Genomic DNA, 22,654 nt, shown 5'->3' with positions numbered 1-22,654 from the left:
ACAAATCAAATAAACAAATCAATTATAAAACAAACAACTATTTACATAGTTCATTTCTGGCTTCATTAAAGAAAATAATAATAAAACCAAATTTATATATGAAGTAAAAAAAATAAGTGACCGATTTCATATCAGCCTTAATATTACCACATCACTGTGCATAATTTATTTTCTATATAAATATTTTTGCTGAAGCTGTTATTTGTACATTTAACAGCATATGCTCTCTCTGGTAATGCAAAACTTCGTGAAGGGTAATGCTGTACTTCCTGAACTGAAAAATCATTAAACTGAAAATTTGATTTAAGCAAAATTCAACAAAAACGGAAATAGTTTACTCTTTTTTTCTATAATACATGACTATGAAAACCTACAGGAGAGTTACTAACAGTGTGCCCAGAACTGCTTATCCCCACAGGAGTATACCCCCATTTAAATGCTTTATGTATTAGTGGTGTGATGTCACTGTTTTGCAGTGCAGCTAACATGATCATGTCACAGTGGTGATACAATAATATTCATGCAGCAACAGTGAATAGTAGCAACAAACTATGATGCAACTTAAATAAATTAAATACCTTTATATCAGTACCATTACGCAAAAATAGTGCACGACAAGGATGGATAACAAAAGAGTTCCTGTTCAATATTTAGTGACTCTTTGAGCTTCACTGTAGAGGTCACAAAATATTTTAGAAGGAAAAGTACTGGTCTATTTTTTTTTCTACTGTGCTAATTAATTTATCTTAGACATCCCACTGGCATAGCGGATTCAGTCCTGATGTGCTAATTAATTTATTTTAGATATCCCATTGGTATAGAGGATTTGTTTCTGAATATAATGACTAATGCTAAGGAAGTAGATTGAATAAGTAATCTAGCTGCAGGATGGCAGGGTCTCAGTCATAGGAATGACACTGAGTAACCACTGACGTATATTCCCATTCTGGAGAGAGTGAGAAGGTGTGGGAAATACTACTGTAGCCGAAGGATCCTCAACAAAATTACTGGTTGTCAGTCAGTCAGACTAATCAAATGAGTTCTATCATTAGGCTGCTTGTGAAGTGGACAAATGCAATCTCAGCAATGTGATTTATCTGTACTTCAGCAAAGCTGTTGACAAGCAGGCATTTTTAGAAGTTAGCAGTAAAATTTGTGGGAAAGTCAAGAAGTATTTAAAAAGCAGTAAGTAGTGGACTTTCATGGGGAATAGAGGTGACGAGTGATATCATTCAGTGATTGGTCTGGGTCCAACACAATTTAATATGTTCATCTCTAACCTCACACATAGTACACAGAATTACACAAATCTCTTTCAAGATTGGTTTAAAGGATATGGGGATTGATGATCCTGACAAGGGACCTAAAATGGCTAGAACTGTGACTTTTGAGATGGCAAGTCCACATCAGCCCTTCCAAAGGCATGGCGCTGTACCCTGAAAATAACAACCCAGGTGTTCAGTATTTACCATGGGTGGCACTGGCCTAAAGCAGAAGAAGGATTTGGGAGTTATTACAGAAAATATTAATGTGTGAGAGACCAGCAGTAAATAACAATCAGACATATATATCTAGGGTATAATTTTCAAAATAGGAAAATGTTTATTATGCCCTTGTAAGACCACAATAAGATAGGAAGACTACTGAAACTGGTTTGGGAGATCTTAGCTGGAAAAGACATCACATTAATGGATAAAGAATGGAGAATAGTGAGGTGGGCAGATGGAATACTCTGCCTGTTATGTAGAAAAGCTGACGATATGTCACTTTGCTCACTAGAATAGAAAAGACAGAGGGGGACATGGCATGGATGCACAAGGTAGCAAAAGGAACATATGAGAGATTATGGTTGGATTGGAAGGACAGGGCTGATAGCAGGGCACGTGGTTACTGTACTAAAGGAACCCAGTTGAATCTGGACATTGAGGAAACACATGTTGATGGAGAAAGAGGTTTACAGATGTCATATTTTACTAGAATTGATGTCTCAGGTTGAGACAATTGTGGGTCGTAAAAAACTAAGGGCTACTTGAAGCTGTAAAAGTGGGACAGTAGGGCAGCTGCTATGGTCTAGCTGCAGCAGCCAGGCAGAACAAACAGGCTCAGAGTCTCCTTCTGGCAGGACATTCTTGATAAACAAAGGACACTTTCCCCATGGCTGTATGACCATAAGTAATGGATACAGAGTCCTGATACCTTCCCAAGGCCATTAGCTTCCTAGCAGATGTCAGTGTAAATGAAAGCCCAAGTCACACTGGGAAAAGTATATCAAAAGAAAAAGAAGCTAGTGTAAGTACTGGAACAATATTATTAAAAGTCTAATATATGCAGTTGCACTCCAGTGGGACAAACGGAAAATCATGTCTTTTTAAACTACAGAGCAGCTACGTCAGCAGGAATCTTTATAAAAGAATGCCTGTTGACATTACAAGAACACATTTTGCAAGTCTTGGAAGAAAGAGAATGTTCATGTAAATATCAGGAATATTTATTAAATTTAAGGCTTCAGTATTTTGGAGACTATTTTTTTTTCTCTGAGGTGAGGTAATCTTGAAGCTAGTAAATTTACATATTAGGGTTTTTTGGGGCATAGTTTGAGTTTTGATATTTCCTGTACTTTGATTGAACTCGTACTTTATTTTTTGGAGTTGCTGGACTTACATTTACAATTCTAGCAACTCCAGTAGGTAGTCCTTTAAAGATCATTTTTCTCTGTTAAAAATGACAGTTTCAGATGAAATCTGGAAATGCTTACTTCTAGAGGGCAGTATGTAAAGTCCTTGCTTGTAGGGGCAGTACATATTATTTAGATGTAACATTTGTTGAGCATTGGTTGCACTGTTTGTGCTAGTTGACTGGGTGATGAATACATTGATAGGTATTCCTCATGGAATTTTGGTAGCTTTCACTTTGTATTTTGTCTGGATCTACAGATAAGAACACTTAGTAAGTTAACAATTTATACAGTGTACTTGGTTCTAGTCAGTATTTTGACTATTTCCCATGCTGGAAATAAAAATAAGATTAAATGCCTGAATGTATGTCCTGATATTGTAAGATAGATAGCACACACTGGCTGACAGATAGAACACACATATATACAGGCAGAAACAAACAATATATTTACATTTTTATTTTGCTCTGAAGGGTTACACAATCCAAACGTGCTAGGAGTACAATAATTTTTACTGGGTTTCATCTTTTCTAACACTTAATGCCCTCATGGTGGTATATATTCTGATGTGACTTTTTTATGGAAGCTATTTCTTTCCCATAATGCACTGTGAGGGCAATGTTGATGACATTACAATGCACTTCTCTGTCCTAGCAGGTTATAGTCCTTTCACTAATAATGGAAGTACATAGGCATACTGACAAATCTGATAATCCTCAGTAAGAATGTCAGTAGCTTTTTTGCAGTAACTCCTACATGATTGTTTTATAGATAACATAAACCTTTTAAAAATTAATCCATATTGAATTTCAGGTCCTGTCTTTATTATGCCTTCTTTCTGTGAGTCAGCCAGGGTGTCATATTTCCTGGAGTGCAAATCTCAGTTAATTAGTGAAGTTGCTCTGAGTAGTTATGAGGGTTATTCACCTTCAGAACCAAAATGGGCTCAATGGATTTATGTCATAAGAAAGGGGGAAAATGCAAATTTATTTCAGTACAGTCAAAAAGCTGTACATTTTGACTCAAATATCTTTGTGACCTCAGTAGATATGAAATTAAAAAATGCTATAGTTACCTTGGCAAAAGAACAAAAAAACTTTGAGATGTGATAAGGAAAATGATTCAAAAGTGAGGGAGACAGATTCATAAAGAAAGTGCCATGAAATTTCATTCAGCCTTGCATGGTGTGGTGTGCTCTGAGGAAGCTGAATAGGGCATGATTGCCGCAGATGGGAAGAAACTGTTAAAGCATCCTTTTTGTATATGAAAGTATGGAGATCATTCTCTAGGCAGGAAAATAAGAATGATGCTAGAGTTCTTAACTAAAAAGATCACCAGACTAAATACCCTCAGTTGCCAATATGGGCTTGAAGATCTATGCCTATACACTGTCTCTTAAACATCCTTCTGCTGGCTTTGTTTTGTCTTCCTGATTTATGTCTTGCATTCTGTGCTACTAAGGACCCAGCTCTTCTTGATCTCCCTCACCTCCATAAAACAAATAGTTCTACAAGTACATGAACTAAAGACATGGCTCTTCATCGCCAAATAAGACATACTGAAGGGATAGGTTTATTACACAGTGCTTAATCCACGTCTGAAATAATATTTTAATATGTATAAAAGAAGAGTGATACCCTCACTTCTTTTAAGGCAAGTCTTGATGATTGATTTGGCATCTCCATAAATCTACCCTGGCCTGACTTGTCTTGTTTTGCCCTCTTGGAGGCAAGGGGTACTCTATAAGGATGAGGATGGCAAATTAATTATAGTCCATGGACTGACTCTGTTTTGCGAACCCTATCCGTATACAATCTAGGGTATTCTCCAGCTCCTGCAAACCTAAATAATGTAACTATACAAGGCTTGTCCATTATGTCACCCTCCTATCCCTTATAAAGTAATTATAGTACTTAATGTTCAGGACATCCCCTCAATATACTGTTGCATGTTAATATTACTTTTTACTGAGGGTCACACTCATACTCATCCCTTAGGATATAATAAATTTAAAGTTTATGTCTATAGTAGCCTCATAATAAATTTAAAGCTTTTGTCTACAGTGGCCCATCCACCTTCCAGCCACTGTACAAAGAAAAGTGCTATTTTCCAGGGTATGTCCTCCCATTCTTTTTACAACACTTCAGTGCTATACTGAATCACTGTGGTACAGCTTGTTGTAATGGTGTGTATTAAATTTGTTTATTTACATGGTGATTATGCACCACAAGTAAACATAATAAATTGCACTGGGTTGGTTTAGCGGGCATAAGAACTACATACTCATCCACAGACTGGGAGGAAGCAGGGTAACCAAATAATTTCATTTAGCAAGGGGTGCAGGTTAAAAAAACACCTATGCATGTGACACTACTGACAATACTACAGTATATTTAGTAAGGATGACAATATTTCCTCATGCAGAGGGGTGTGCTAGCTGGGCACATGACAGTGTTGTGTGCCATAATATATTGACATGCAGCTGATCCCAAAGCAATGCTATTTTTTTTTCATTTCTTTTTTTACTGAGGTGGAAGGCATATCATGGCATTATGGAACATTCCTTGTTACTCTATTAATGCTACATTACCTTTTATAAAACTGTAAATCAAAAGCTCTCATTGTACCATGTCTGAAACTGCAAAATAGGAGTCTCCTGAGATGAAGCTTCCCATTTTGTTTACAGTGATGTACAATAAGGCATGATAGATCACTTTTTGCTGCATAAAACTTGTTTTTGTGAATCACAGCAACAGCTATTTATATTCATTACTTTTTTTCTGAGGGACAAGTTACATAACACAACAAAACTTGATATTATTTGAAACTTTCTTCAGTTATATCTTTTATTTGTATACATATTCAGTTTTGGTTTATTAATGAGCTTCCCAATTCTGAAAGTTAAGTGGTGTATACAGTATGCGTATAAATACAACTGTGTCACATTCTTTCAAAAATATTTCATATTCAGATATGCATCCAAATCAAAATATTTAAATGTCAAGAAAAGACTACTGCAGTAAAATAATAATATTCTACAATAAATGGTATAAAATAAATTGCGTGAAATTAATTACTTACTCATATGGAATTCTTTTGAAAATAAGATAATCAAGCAGGGTCAGCTGTTCCGCTACTTCCAGTGCAGAAAGATTGTCAAATGGTTCAGCTTTTCCTCCTTCAGCCTTGATATAATACAAATGTGCATTAACATGTATACATAACTTAAGAATTCTAAAACTTCTTCTTAGCCATGTGTAGTGAAGCATATTCCTACACTGAACATCATATGATCACCACATTGTATATTATCAGCCTGTAATGGAATACCAACTGTGCCAAAATGTCCTGCTGTGGAACAATGGTGAAGTGTTAACTTACAGACTGGTGTTTAATGGTTAGTAGCTGTCACCTCTACCTTCTCATCTCAGATCTTGAAAGCACGTACTAAAACATATACTATTAATACAAAGATTGTTTCATTCCATACTGTGAAGCCAGACAGTGATAAACTAGCACGAGTTACATTTCATTCATTTTAACACATGCAATAAAATAAACAGATAAAAGGTAGCATAGCAATACAGTGTTTTAAATATATAATGACAGGTAATCCTGGCAAGGAATATAGTCCTTCAGAAATCCATTTGTTACTAGCAATCAATTACAAGCATTTCCATGCCATTTGTGCAGTTATGGCCTCAGAAATTAACTCCCAAACATGTTCATTTTTGCTACAGAAGCTGCATTGCATACATAAAAATGTATTTTTACTATGGCATTGATATAAAGCGATATGAAATTATTTGGGTATATTAATGCACATTATTACAATGGTGCAACCCCCTACAGCATGACACCTAGGCTGTTAATTTTCATTAAAATAAGTAAATGATCACTATACTGTGTCAAAACTTGTATAAACTGTTGATAATCCCAAGGCAATGATAATGCTAGCTTATCAAACTTCTGTAAGTGCTTTTTTTTGACTGAAGCTCTGGAATAAATGGTGCTAGCAGTGTATCTTCCTACATGATGGATAACATGCACATGTCAATTTATTAGCCATCCCATCATGCATTTACTGTCACAACTCTGCTTTGAAATCCTGAATCGCACTTGCGTAAGACCTAAAATTCCTAACACAAAATCCTGAATCAGAAATATAAACACCATGTTTCCAAAAAGTGTATCCTGAGGGTCTGTAATTAGGATAATTTTAAACAGCATTTTAAAAAACTACAAGAAAAACGTAGCCAAACTAGAGTTGTCACTGTGTGATATCTTAAACCTCCAGATGGCTTATGAATGTCAGTGACTTTTTACTTTTTATTTTTACGAAAAAGTAGAAAGTCATGGGCATTTATAAGGTATACTGCTAAAACACTTGATGTCCTTAAGGGGGTCATTTACATATAACCCATGGGTCACAGTTACAGGAGGTTTAAGGTATCACACAGTGAAAACTCTAGCTGGGCTAGGTTTTTCTTGTAGTTTTTACTAATCAGTTTTTCTGTGTGCCCTTTATTGTTTGGTTTGAATTTTAAACAGCATGTATTTTTATATATGATATGTTTGAATGGCTCCTGACTACCAGTGCTTTCATATTCGGGACTGTGTTCCTTATACATACCTTACTAACATAATCTGACTCTTGTATCACTCTGTGTTGAAAAAAAGGATGTAGTTTTCCAGCAATACCAAGTCTTATACTTCAGGCTGCACTGTGCTCTTATAATTAGACTATACTAGTAATGCTTTTTCATGCAGCACCCACTTTGGCGTGACTATCCACAGTGCAAAAATATACTCCTCTTCCAACCTCTACCCATGTTCTCCTCCAACTTTTTACAACCGCATCCTTCCACTGACTTTCTTTTGCTTTCCCTTATGCTTTGCCTTCTTTTGCCTAACCAACCAATCCAGTACCATTTCTAACTCCCATACTCTCCCAAGAGTTCCTTTATTTTTCTTAAGGCCATCAGCGTCTGCCACCCAAACCCTACCTAAGCCAAACTTCTGTCTCACATCCTGAACATCTCAAGCCTCTCTCTCCTGCTTGTCTCATCCATTCTATACTAGTCTTTGCAAACTGTCCACACTATTAAATACCTCACTTTTCCCTTTTTAAGTTGCTGATACAGTTATTTTAATATGCATGTTCTTTTTATTAATACATAGAGAGGTCTTTTTACTAAAACTGTTATTTGTAACCTGTTTAGCAAATACCAGACAAGTGACAAGTTAATGGTTTATTAAAAGATGTGACTATTATTACTTAATTTAGTTAAACGACATCTTACCAGAAGCGCTGCAAAGATATGTAGGAGCAGCTATCAGTTCTAAATGAGGCAAATTCACGTCATTTAAAAAGAAAGCAGTTCACATCTCATTCTTTTCAACCGTAAAATCGCTACCAAAAATACATTTTTTGCCTTAAACTTCAAATGAAATGGAAAAATGTGTTTGAAATAACTATAAATTCACATTTACTTGGTTCAGTCTCTCACTTTCAGTTTCATGTGAGGTTTATGCTTGTGAAATAAGGTTAATTATTTTAAATAATGATTTCAAAAGGTTAAGGAAAAAGCTGGAATACCAGGCCTGGTTTCATTTAAAAAAACAATTTAAAGCTATTAAAAGTAAACTGAAATAATATCTGTTCAATTACTACAGAAAAAGTATAAACCAAAAAGTACAATTTTGGTCTACAAGTAAAAATCTCTGTACAGTGAACTATTTTGCAAGACACAGAATATGAATTACAAACCATCAGCTATAAATCAGTAAGCTATACCAAAATCAAACACTTTCTGAATATATGATTTATTCACTACATAATATATATATATATATATATATATATATATATATATATATATATGGGTCTAGGTCATTTGCTCGACAACTCATATGACTGACACTCATTTGGTCGACAGCACATTTGGCTGACAAAAAGTATTCAAGGCAAAAACCTGAGATTTGCCCCCCTCCCCACTGTTGTGCGACCGTGGAGTTGTTATATATAGTTGGGGAGGTGTTGCACATTGGGACAGGGAGTCACTTCAATAGTAAAGATCATCTTGAGCCAAGGCCTACATCACTGTGTGTTTTTTTTTCAGATTTTGTGCACCACTTGTGTTAGGAATAAAACTAACAAAAGGCACAGATGGAAATAGTCACACGCCAACCGTTTATTAACTTAACTTAAGCACTTTCATCCTTATACAGACTTTATCAAAGTTAAAAACCCAGTGCAATCATTTCATCTAAATATTCGTGACTGACCAGTCATGAACATACATCAAATTACTTCAGTAATAAACCATTGTTACTCTTAAAGTGATAACCAATTAAAATTAACATCTGTGTATATAAACCAAATAAATGAATAGTTGTATAAAAATATATGCAAATAGTTAATATTAATATTAAACATATAATTATATTTTCAGCTAAGATCAACTGATAACCATAGGAATTTACATATAATATACCAATATATGAACAAATAAATTAAATCTGTGAAATTTCATCTGAATATTAGTCGCCATAGTAAAAAGTAGCAATACATACATTACCGTAATAATGCACTAAACTATAGCTGAAATATGCTTCAATTCACATTTAATGGATTAAAAAACTTTCAAACCAGGGGCTTTGTCAGCATTCAATCTAATCTGCCAAGCTAATTCTCTACAATCCAGGACTAAATCTATATCACCACCCCTCACATTGAGGTTGAGTTTGTACCCTATAAAGAATATAAACTTCTTAAGAATTAGACAAACCAAAGTTCGGCCAGTTAGGGTATTACAAAAAATCCCCCACATACACAACAGCATACATGCTCAACCTGCCTATGGTCAAAGCAGTACAGCCCTGGGAGATAATACCATGGCGCTTAAGTTAGGAGTAACTGGCGTGAAAGAAGGAGATGGTAATCTGGAAGGTATAAAATGGAGGGCAAAAAAAGAAGAAAAAATAATAGGAACTGAAACACAGTAGTTAAAACATCCATAAATAAACATTGAACCAGCAAATCAAAACTGTAAAGTAAGAAACAAATTCTTGATAAAAGTTTGTTTGCATCTTTCGGCTTTTTCCTGTTTGGGGTCGCCACAGCGGAACTCCGGTCTTCTAATGATTGGCAGAAGATTTTTTCGTACTGGCTTGCCGGGCCTAACGCACAACCTTTAACGAAGGAATGCCCATTCACGCATGTCGCTACACAGAAGACGTTCTAACTGAGAATCGAATGGGCAACGTCTAACTGTGAGGTGACAACGCTACCGCAGCACCACCAATTCTTGATAAAAGTAATTTATGCAAAAGCTAAAAAAAAAATAAATGAACAAATAAATAAATAAAAGAAATAACAGAATTGTCTCTTATCTCATCTTGTATACCCAGAGGATGTTCCCTCTCTCCCTTCTGTCCTCCATTGCTAAACCAAAAAAAAGATGCACATGAATGAGATCGATGAAGTGGTGACTATCCTTGAATTGTACTAAAGTGAGTTAATGTAAATCCTTGTGAATAGGCCTCAAGTTATAGCACTCAGTACTGCTACATGGCTGAATGTTACACTTTGCTGACAAGGACAATTTATTATTGGCTCTCTGTGTTCCCAACATTTCTTTACTTTTCTTGTGTTAAAGTGCTTGCAAGTGGTATTAGCTTTTGCATGCAATTCTGCAAGTTAATCTGTAAACATGCTGCATATGTTGAATCTCTGCAACACTGTTGCATAGGGTAATAAGACACAAAGCATGTGGGAGCTGTTTTATAGCTGGCAGTAGTTGTGCGAGTCCTAACAGCTGCTTCTACTGATTAACAAACTGCTGAATCACTGGCTGATGCTGTTTGCTGAGTATGCATCTAAAAAGCAGACTTGGTGATGTGCAGGTGAGACTTTCTGTCTTGTGCAGAAAACCCAGTCATGTTAAGGGAAACTTTTTGGTGATAGAACTGCAAAAAGAGGTGCTTTGTAGTTTTGCTTATGAGTGCAGCATTGTAGGATAGAACTTTCTCAGCCCTATAATGCATTCCGTGATGTGAGCAGTGGTGTCACTAGGTGCTTAGCTGAGGGTGGGGACTTTGGAAATACTCACAATTAATTTGTTAATTTCACGTGTAAGTACTGGTTACTATGCTTTTTAAGGCCTTTATGGTTTAGCAAATCTAGCAACAAAATATAGAATGTTGTGAGGTAGCAAAGCAGACATCATGTTTGTAATGCGTATGTTTTTTTAGAGAGGTCAAGAACCTTGGGAACCTTTAAAATTGTTACTAGGTTTTAATGCATTATTGAGTAGTGATATCATCACGTTTGCTTGATAACTGTATTTCTGTGTGTTTTGTATTGTGTAATATTTCTACATGTTCTACCCATGCTATGTCATTATTTGCTGCACTGCTTAACGGGTAGTAGAGAATCTATATATGTCATGTGAATGTATGTTGGCAAACCTGATAATAGTTAGGGCGGTTCAGCACTGCCGATGCCCTGTTATTATAGCATCTGCAGTTCTGTACAATACTCTTGTTACTTTCCATGCACATGGGCTTAGAATAGCCTCTACTTCTGAGTGTGGTCTACAGGGCAAAAATGAAATTTCTCAGCAGCTGTTGCAATAAATGTGCCCGTGTGAAGAAATAGTTTGTCTTTGCCAATCTTCCAGCAAATTAATTTCATGAGGTGGCTTTGTTACTTTGTGGGGCATAGAAAAAGCTATATTCAATGTAGCCATTTCTGGACACTTGTTTGCTTTTTTATATGAAAGACGCCTTTACTTCAAAACTCCATGAATTCTCTTAACCATTACAGCTTTGCAGTTTGCTAACAAATGCAGTATACTCCTCTTTCAAAACAGCCTCCACAGTGCAGGGATTGCGCAAATATTTTACCACAATCCCAAAATCAGCAGTTACTTTCTATTCCACCTCTAATACCAAATTTTCAGTGTCTAACATGCATGTCATTCTAGTTGCCCACAGGAAAAAACTAAAACAGGTTATTAACCCATGAATTTTTTTAAACATAAAGTTTATACAAATTATATTCCCTTCACCACTCAGAGATCCCAAAAGAGACAAGTTCACCCTTTTTCTATTCAACCTTCCCAGCTTCTTCTAAATTTCAGCCTATCTTAGCTTCCACATCTCTCCTCCCCCTCTCTTGTTGCATCACTTTAATCATTATATTCTATACACTCTCCCCTTTAGGGTATTCCTTTTCTTCCAGTTTTTCCTAATTGCCCTTTTTGCAACTGCCATTAACAATCCTATTATCTCCTTCTGTCTGCCATAGAAAACTGCCACTAAACCCTAGAATTAATAACTTGTCAATACTATTTTTCCCACCCGTTATCCTGCATAAGTTGAATCATATCCCTTTAAATGTTTTATGTTTCAACATTCCCTCCTCTTTTCTACATCTCCAACAAGTGCAATCACATGCTGGAAACATATAAGCTGATCTTTCAGAGGTGTAAAAATACTCATGGAGGCACTTCCAAGCAACTATTCTAGATCTGCTCTGCTTGGAGATGTAATTTGGATGCTTAATAATTTCCTCATGTTCCTCTTCTGTGATTGTTCTGCTTCATTCTATTGTTCTCCTTCCTTGTTGTACCAATAGGGTGGGTTCTTATTCTCTTTCTCTGTCATTTTCTGCTGTATCCTCCTAAATTCCTTTTGCACCTGTCTTGCCCAGAGCAATTCAATTCCTCCTCTGGTATCTGCAACAGAGCCTCTAGTATAGTTCCTCCAGGTCTTGACTGAAAATGGGTGATAATACAGGGGGAGAAACAATCAGCCCTATAATCTACATATAATAATCGTAACAACATTTCCCAGTAAACATGCCTGAAAACTTTCCTTTAGATCCATCCACCCTAAATGTCTTTCACCATTTCCAGTGTTATTTTTTACCATGCCACCCCTGGTTTCTGTCTTTCATAGATAAATTCCATACAAAGTTTCTTCACTTTCTTTAATAACATATTTCCTGGTGATCCCCAAAAAGGCTTGTCCAATGTAAGAAAATTGTGGCATAATACACAGGATCATAGAAGGCTATTAGGTTAATGGTCCTAGAGCCTTTTTAAGCCTAGTCATTCATGCTGCAATTTTCCTAATTGTCAATACCCATGGACTAGAATGTCTTTTTATACACCTGTACCTTAGGGCATCTACAAGCTGCCCTTTCCATAAAGGACACAGGCGACAAGCTGGAGTGAATTTGCAATTTACCACTGATCCTTTGATCTAAATTCCATTTGAAAAGGATTATGGAGGAGCTGAGCTTCACATGAAAAGTGCATTCCAGAGAGGGGATAGTCTGATATATACAGTATACCTGTCTCTTCAACATGTTTTCTTTATGTCACAGATGAGGTTTAGAGCCTTAGATTGGGTACTTCTGGTGCTCTTTGTTGTGCAAATGTGTAGCAGATCCATCAGAGCTGGACTGGAAAATGCCTTGCAGTTGAGGCATAGATCATCCCTCAGTAGTCTGCAGGAGACCAAGTACAGGGACAAGGCTTTGAGGCAGTCCTCACAGGACATGTTATTTACACCCCATATTCATTAAGAGAAGAACCTCTGTGGCCATTCCAACTGTTGCAAATGCCTGGTCAGGTACATGCCGAAGATTTAATTATACTGGATTATTGATTTAACAAGGGCTGACTATAGCAGCACTATGATCTCTTTAGTTCTGGATGGCATGCCCTTACTAGTAAGTTGTGCCATGTAGAAGGATTTTCTCACAACCATAGTGACATAGTGATCAAAGTTCAGCTTATTGTCAACCTGAGATAACAAATCAGGGTTGTTGTCTTCCCAAAGGGTATAATTATGCATTTTATTCCACTGAGGTTTAGGCCATAGATCTGCCACCAGTTATTTTTCTGTGTCAAACCCTCCTGGAGGATATCTACATCTTTGAGGGTTCAATGATTGCACCCAGCCTGCAGTCAACAGCAAATTTGGTTAGCCGAAAGCCTTCTACACTTGCCTTGACTTTAGAGAAGTATATTCTGAACAGGAGAGGTCCCACTACTGAGCTCTGTGGGACACCACTAGTAACAGGCATCTTGGTGTAGGTGGAAGTGGAGGTGGATTCCCCCACCCTAACTTTGTGTCCTAACTGTGAATGATTTGGCTATCCATCGGGTGACATAGAGATTTATGCCTAAACTTGTGAGTTTGTCTATAATACCTGAATGAGGTATCATGTCAAATGTCTTTGCCAGGTTCAGGTAGGCAGTGTGCAGCATTTTGCCTTGGCCCATGGCTCTAGTGACCTTCTCAAACAAGTCCACCAGGTTTAATAGGCATGACCTGCCCTTGATAACATCAAACTGGCATGGATCCAATGTTTGAAGATTTTCCATGGCCTTGGACATAAGAGTTGTTAAACTTACAGATCTGTAGTTCCCTGAGTTTGTTGATGGTTCCATAAATGGATGGGGAGGCCCCCTGTAGTTGTACACATTACAGTTGTGGTGGATGTCATTCATGCATGGCAATATACTAACACACAATGATTATAGTAAGTCACTGTGGGTTTTGAACACCTAATTATGTGACCACAAAAGCTACATGATATTGTGTAAATCCTGTCTTTTCTGGTCTAATTCCTAATATAATCTTGCCCATCCCTTTAGTTGTCTCTTAAACTTCTCATAGTCCTCTTCAAAGGTCCTTCGCATGGGCTGCTCTATTGAAGTTTTAAGTTTCGGTCCCAAATATTAAATATCCTCCACAAAAGCCCCTTTCAATACACACCGTTTCCCGTATCTCTCTTTGATTTAGGAATATGACTTTTGTATTGTATTTTATCTTAGATCCCAATTTTCCCCAAAGCCCCATAAAATCATCTATAGTTTTAATGCATCTTCACTGTGCCTTGTTAATGAACCAATACAGCATCAGTATATAATAAAATCTTTTTCTCCCTGCCTTCCCATTCACATCCTCTTAATTCTGATTTCCTAAAAGTCTCTGCCAGTGATTCATGGTAAATGGCAATCAAAAGGGGAATACTTCTGTCTATTACAAATATCTCTGATAATCTAGTTCTAAACTTCACTCTGGCCTTTGGCCCAGTATACATATATTCTTTCTGTCATATTTACCCAATCTAATGGCAGTCATATACTCTGTATTACTTACATCAAAAATTCACAAACTACTTTATCAAATGCTTTTTTCCTCATCTATGAAAATTAGTGCCAGTTCTAACTTTGTTTCTTGTGCCTTTTGCTTCAGCAATAGGGTAATGATTAAAGTGAAAGTAGTCCTTCTTCCCCTTATAAACCCCTTCTGATTCTCATGTATCACCCTTAATAATATCCAACTTAACCTCTCGTCTTGAATCAACATAAAACATTTATAATCATGATTCAACAATGAGATGGGCCTATAGGAAGCTAGACTCCTTGGATTATTTCTTTCCTTGGAAATCACTGAAATAGCTGCCTCTTTCCATGAGTCTGGTATTAGCTCTCCTTTCTGAATGCTATTAAACAGAACTAACCTTGTGTCCACTATCTCCTCCTTATTCAGTTCTCGTAATTTGGTTCGTTACCTATCACTGCCAGAAGACTTCCTTCTAGCCATCTTCTCACACGTTGCTAGCACTTCCTCTTGTTTGTCTGTAAAAGAGAATTAACTTCTTGGTCCTGTAGCTACTCCATTTCTGGCCAGTCTAATTCCTTTTCTCCCCTTTCTTTTCTTCAATTCCCATCTGTCTCACATTTTTTTGTATATCTTTTCATAATATTCCCTGAAAACTCTAATATGTCCACTAGTTGTAGCTTTCTTTCCTCTGGTATTCCATCCTCTACCTCATATATTCCTCTCTCAACCTCCCCACTGCTAATGCCTTTGTTGCTTTAGGTGCTGCTCTGCACTGTTATACTTTTAGTGTATATTTTTGGTCCCCCAATCCCTGGAGCTTTTCATTTAATTCTATATTACCGCGGCGTCTCCTGTTTTCCTTCCTGCCCCCATTTCCTATTCCTTTGTAAATCAGTTAATCCCCTCCTCAGTTGCTCCTTTTTACTCTTTTTGTCTATCTCCTTCCAGATCTTTCTTTGCAGAAGGCATAACTTAGTATTCTCTTATATCTCTTCCCAGTCTTTTGCTGTACCTAATCTGTGTTCATCTAAGATTTCTTTATTAACATCTTTTAACTTATTTTCTCTCCTTCATCCTATAACATATGTTGGGACTCTCAAATGATTTTTTAATTTAGCTTTGTTCTCAATCCTATTCTGATTACTATCATTGCATGGTCTGAGAATGTCAGAAGATCTGTTATTACTTGTTTTACCTATGCATTATGTTCCTTTGTTATATAACTTCTGTCAGTCCTAGACCAACAATTATGGGTAGTGGAATAAAAAGTATATCTTCCCCCTGTCACCCTTCCCATTTTCATCTCTGTTGGGTCCATCCACCCCACAGTCTGAAAAAAAAATTCTCATAAACCTACCTTCCCTTGTCAGTTTCTTTGCTGTTGGACCTGATTGAGCCTCCACACTTTGAACTGTTTTATTTCAATTTTCCCAAGCAGATTGTTACCCATCCTGAAACCCTTCACCCAATATGCTTTGGAAATTTCTGATCTGAGCCTTGGTGGGGGATATACATCAATAATATGGTTGCCTTTCTCCTTCAATCCTCCATTTATGTCCACAAACTGTCCCTTTTGTACTTCTGTTTTAGCTTTAACTATAAGTGGAAATGTCTTCCTTACCAGGATGACCACTCCCCTGTTTTCTCAACCCTCAAGAAGAATTTGTCACCACCTTGTGCCCACCTAACCTCAATGATTTGTGTTCTGTTGGGTTCAAATGCATCTATTGCACTGTTAGTAGTTGTGCATTAGTCCAATTCATATGTGAAAGCATTCCATCCCTTCTACCTTTGTTATCCAACCCATTCACATTCCAAGCCTTAACCTCAAAATTCAGAAAGTTTGTGATTTATTTTACTAAAATTTCCACTTCCCACATTTTCCAGCTTGCAAAGTGAATCAGACTTTTCTCCTGTACCTCAATTATGTCTTACTCTGTCCTTATTTGTCCCCCCCCCTTACTTCTAATATCTCTTTCTGGCTCTAGCACTTTCCATATGTTCATCCCCCCCCCTAAGATAAACTTAAAAACTTAAAAATTGTATACATGTTAACATTCAGTACCTCCAGCTGTATAAGTCTAGGTCTCCTACTTGGCATTAACTACATCTTGACCCTTCTATCTGTTATAACTGTGGCACTGCATATTGCAACTGAAATACCCCACAAGCTCTGATGTCATTTTTAACCATATTCCCACACCACCTTCCTAATAACCAAGTAATCTCATCATCACCTAAATCCTAATCCCATAGCTTAAACATCCAACTTTCAACATGACTTCTTTCTATTGTCGTTCTCAAATTTCTCTTGACGACTTGATCATCACCACCCCATATCCTACAATATGGACTAGAAGAAAAGAATCAGTGCACAACAAAGAAACCACAATCCCAGTCTGTTCACCCTTTCACAACCTCCACCCCCTTTGTTATTATACATCACTCATACAGTCATGACTTACTTCCCTTACCAATTAAAAAATCTGTGTTTTCAGGGGTAATTGTCAGTCATGCTAGTAACCATACAGAGACCTTCTGAACTAAGACAAAATGCCTCTCTTTTCTCACCTGTAATGGGAAAGTCATCTTAATTTCTTCAGTACACCAGCATATATTATCTTTCCAATATCTGTTATTGGTGCCCAATAACCTTTCTTCATAGGTCCTGTCTTATCACTAGAAAACATTTCCTCTAATTATTGTTTCTCAGCCAACAAAACTGAACATCAATGACTTTTCATTTCTATTACTGCTAATCATCTTTCTTTCACCACACAATCCCCTTTCTAATCATCTTACAAATATCGTATAAGCCTAGCAATAAGATTCCTCCCCTGGTATCTTGAAACATCAAGCAACTCTCTCCCGTCTTTCCCATATGCCGACTATCTTCCTTACCATTTTCCACTTCAGTCAGTGCTCTCCTTCCCTGCTTTCTGAACATGAAAACAAGACTGTCCCTTTATCCGTTTTATTTGACATGTCACTATTCCTTTTGAGCTGTACAAAAATTTCCCTACTTTACATATACAATGAGAGATTCCTAACAACTGCAGTATAGAAAAAATCCTTATGTTGTCCTTATTTACTTAAATTATATATAGAAAAGAAGCAGTGTTTTGCTAACTTAGGGTTACTCAACTAGATTTGATAAAAATATCAATTAAGTTTAAAACAAAATCAATGACAGGCCAAAAGAATCAGACTTCTCCCCTATATTGTATAGGAGGTCTTAAATGCCCAGTCGGCAAGCAGGGATCTGTCACTTCTGTCCTCTGCCATCGTATTCCAGATCACCAGTAATCAACGTTTTCTACCTTACATGACTGGGAATAGTACGATTCCTCCGCCCCACGAAATAGAAAGCAAGAGTAAAAGAGGGGGAGAGAATAATCCAACTATCAATTATTATTTTGTTCTTATCCTCAGTACTGCTGTAAAGTGAAAAAAAATAAAATAAAAAACAGATGGGGAAAGCACAGGAAAACTGTCAAAAAGAATGATTTGAAGTCCGATATATTCCGTCTGTGATTGCAGAACAGCTGCAACAGGCATTCTCTACTACTTCGCAAATCTACTATCTATTATTAAGGTGGACTAAAAATCAATGACTCACCCCACATTATATATATAGCTACCTCTATGTTTTGATCCAGCCCTCCTTTCTCATCTGATCTGAAGAAGAAAGAAACAAAACCAAAGCTCTTGCTGTAAAGTGCCCAATCTATTCCAGAAAATATTATAAATAACACTTCTTCTGACATTCCAAGTTCTCCCAGTGTCCAGTTTTGTCCTACACAAAGCAGAGCCAACACCAAACCTTATTAATGTAGTTCTTGTTTTCCCTTTGTCACCTCTCTGATGCTCTACACGTTCTCCCTGAGATACTGCTGCCTTCTAAAGAGAGGGAGATATCTTATTAGGCTGCTAGCATCTCTTGTTTCCTACCAATTCCCAATTGACTGCTGTTTTCTGATAGGCTCTTCTGCTCTGGCCACATTCAGTCTAATTCACTGGTTTCCTCAGACAATCCACTGCCTCTTCAGGGTTGATAATTTTTTTTCAGCCCCTGCTAATATATTCTCAAAACTGTCATATAAATGTCTCACTTTATGCCATTTTTGTTACAAATTTTAATAGTAAGCTTTAAGGCATTCCTCTTGGGTCTCATCTCAAATAAAAAATCTTGATCAATAAATATTGACATGACTGCTACCTTCAGTTTTCCCCCCAGGCTTCCAAATCACCCTTAAAATCCTTTGTCTAATCTTAAAAGTTTGGATGATGAGCCTCATGGCTAGATTTCCAAACAATCCTCTGCTCTCTCTCTGTTTTTATCTCAATTCCAGGAAGGTCTGTCCATTTAGAGAATAAATGTCTTACAACAGTCTTACAATCTCATCCGTCATATCTCTCAAGCAATCAACCAATTTTGATGTGTTTCCTTCATGCTTGAGCTTCTTGGTCTGTCAATCTCATTTCAAGGCCCTGCATTCTGGCTTCAGCAACCCCTTTTCTGGCTTTGAACTCCTTGTTATCTGCTAATAATTCCTGGATAATGGTGGTATGTTCATTTAAGCCATCTATCTATCTGTTATACCTTCTTTTCATTCTGTGTCAAATTGTTCAGAAGTGTTTGCTTCATCTCTTTTAATTCCTGCTAAATGATTTTTAATGCTACTGCTTCTGGACCAGTCTTAGGGGCCATTTACATTACTCTGTTTTATAACATTTCCAAAATCTTGTCCACAGGGAAAATAAATAACTGAGTTGACTGTGCTTCACAGTAATGTGAGCAATGACATTCATACTTGAGGGATGCTTGTAGATTCAAATTCAATGTAAGTAATGCCAGGTTACTTTGCAAAAATCACTTATATGGGGGGAGGGAGGCTTATGTCTGCTGTACTGTGCTATTATAGATATGAAGATTAGTGTTAATATTTTTTCTGTACGTGCAGATATTAAAACTATGTGTATTCCACTGCCTTCAGGTCTACTTTACTTTGTGTTTGCCATGAATGAGGTGCTGAAGTGGTGCACCCAGTGTCCAGCTGTGGTGCTGGCTGATATTTGGCTTGGTATTTTGGATAGCACAACACAAATATTCCCAAGCAGGACAGCTGTGATGGCTGTTTATGCACTGTTGTATTTGTTGGATCAGTGTACTCAAAATAGCAAAATAATTACAGAACATCAGGAGAGACTGCATTATAATAACACATCTTATACCAGCTATACACAAAGTATCAGGTAATTACTGTAGTCTGGATGGTGATGTTTGTTTGTTTTTTTTCTACCATGCCTTTATATCTGGCCATGCATGTCTTTATATAATACGTAGACTTCATCTTAGACCTCCAGTGAAAGTAGGCTGTACCCAGGTGGATAACCTAATGGGTATAATTAATAAATAAATACATGCATCCATACATGCGTGCATGTTTATGTATATGTGTGTAACTTGCAGTGTTGCAGTATGCAGTACAGCTCTGCCATTGTCAAGGTCACATAGCATGCTCTGTACACATTAAAATATTTCCCTTTCTGTGTGGAACAGACCTTTACTATGTATCCTGCTTCTGTATGCTAAGAAAATATGTACGAGATGGAATTATGTATAATTATCATTGATGGACAGCAGGTTCCATTTTATAAGGAAAAGCCATATGTTCCACTTGCTTCATGCAATATTGGCCTTACTGTATAGTCTATGCACTTCCTCCTCCACTCTGTAAAAACACACATACAAACAACTCAAATTTATTTATGATTAGTGGACTTATTAATGGTTCCCACCACCCAGTGGTCATCATCAGAGTTCATTTCATTAAATAACTATAACTCCCTCACAGTGGCCACAAGCAATGATTTTCATTGAATCGTTTTTAAAATAAATAACTCGGTCTTTAGGTCGTGCACTTGTGATAGTCATTTTTTTTAATAAATATCACCCATGTACCCATGATATACTCTTTGCTTTATTCATTTGCTAAGTAAACCCACTAGGCTAAAGTGCCAGTTTCAGGGGTGACCTGGGAATGCTTTCAAACTGAATGACCTGCTCAGTCACACAGTCTGGAAACTGAAGGAATCAAACCCAGGGCATCGGTATGAAGTGCAGTAGCAGCTTGTACCTGGCTGTATGATAAAGCTAGTTGCCTTAACCTTCTGTGCTAAATTGCCAGAAACAGTCCCGTCAGTTGCAGTGTATAATGTTACATTGCTACAGTGCTACTGTTAGGTTCACAAGTGGTCACTGTGTTCTATTCCATTCAGTCCTGGTAATAAATCCATTATCACTTAAATCTGAGTCTATCTGCCCTTTAAACTGAATCAGACTTCAACTTCTGACAACTAATGGTAAATGGTTCCAAAACCTAGCTACTCTTATTTTAAAAGAAATTAATTTTCTTAATGCCACTGTATTTCCCTATTTCCAAAAGCCAGCTATTGTTTGTACACAAACCCTGGGGTTCAGAAAAAGGCTTACTCTTCAAGGTACTTTTCTATCTCAGGTCTGCCAATTACAGAAATGGTGAGAAAAGGAGATTCTTAGAGTCAACTATGGCCACAGTAAAAAACCTCACTATCATGCTTCTGAATCATGCACTATAACCAGCACTTGCACCGTCAGATATGATACAGGTAATGTTCTGCCTACTGGCCACACACAGACACACACACACACACACACACACACACACACACACACACACACACACACACACACACACACACACACACACACACACACACACACACACACGCACACACTCTCATTTCCCTACCTAACCCTCCCCTAGTGTGACCACCCAAACAGACATTCAATAACACATTTATTAATTCATTCATTTATGTTATTTATTTGTCCTTTGGAAACCAGGAAAGTCCGACTGAGCCAGTGACTCATTTTCAGTGGAGGCCTGCGATGAAAAACTCCACAAAGGATTCAAAAAAATGTAAACAGTAATTCATGAATAATTATATACAACAGGAGAAAAGTCCTGCAACAGATTATTTTACCAGGAGTTAGGGAGAAAACCTGCACAAACAGACCCCAAAACATCCCCAGACCTTTGCTGGATTTTGCTGAACTTACCAGTACTGACAGAACCAATGCATGACTGCTGTGTTTTATAGGTGGGCACTTCTTCTCCAATAGTGAACTTTTACCCCTCGCTCTGAACTTACCAGTACTGACAGAACCAATGCATGACTGCTGTGTTTTATAGGTGGGCACTTCTTCTCCAATAGTGAACTTTTACCCCTCGCTCTGAACTTACCAGTACTGACAGAACCAATGCATGACAGCTGTGTTTTATAGGTGGGCACTTCTTCTCCAATAGTGAATTTTTACCCCTCGCTCTGAACTTACCAGTACTGACAGAACCAATGCATGACTGCTGTGTTTTATAGGTGGGCACTTCTTCTCCAATAGTGAACTTTTACCCCTCGCTCTGAACTTACCAGTACTGACAGAACCAAATGCATAACTGCTGTGTTTTATAGGTGGGCACTTCTTCTCCAATAGTGAACTTTTACCCCTCGCTCTGAACTTACCAGTACTGACAGAACCAATGCATGACTGCTGTGCTTTATAGGTGGGCACTTCTTCTCCAATAGTGAACTTTTACCCCTCGCACTGAACTTACCAGTACTGACAGAACCAATGCATGACTGCTGTGTTTTATAGGTGGGCACTTCTTCTCCAATAGTGAACTTTTACCCCTCGCTCTGAACTTACCAGTACTGACAGAACCAATGCATGACTGCTGTGTTTTATAGGTGGGCACTTCTTCTCCAATAGTGAACTTTTACACAGAC

At 37.3% G+C, this 22,654-nt stretch overlaps 1 protein-coding gene across 1 annotated transcript in view; it reads right to left on the bottom strand.

The window, feature by feature from the left end:
* Positions 1 to 22,654, bottom strand: part of RASGRF1 (Ras protein specific guanine nucleotide releasing factor 1) — an 892,789-nt gene that overhangs the window by 128,978 nt on the left and 741,157 nt on the right. The window contains exon 21 of the mRNA XM_044076380.1: positions 5,756 to 5,859. Coding sequence (XP_043932315.1) covers positions 5,756 to 5,859 — 104 coding nt within the window. The remainder of the gene's footprint in view (positions 1 to 5,755; positions 5,860 to 22,654) is intronic.

This window comes from Protopterus annectens, chromosome 7.part0 (genome assembly GCF_019279795.1).
Source record: "Protopterus annectens isolate FY-2018-M chromosome 7.part0, PAN1.0, whole genome shotgun sequence".
Classification (NCBI taxonomy): domain Eukaryota; kingdom Metazoa; phylum Chordata; order Ceratodontiformes; family Protopteridae; genus Protopterus; species Protopterus annectens.
Note: the sequence above shows the minus strand (reverse complement) of the source record. Positions and strands in the feature narration are given on the sequence as shown.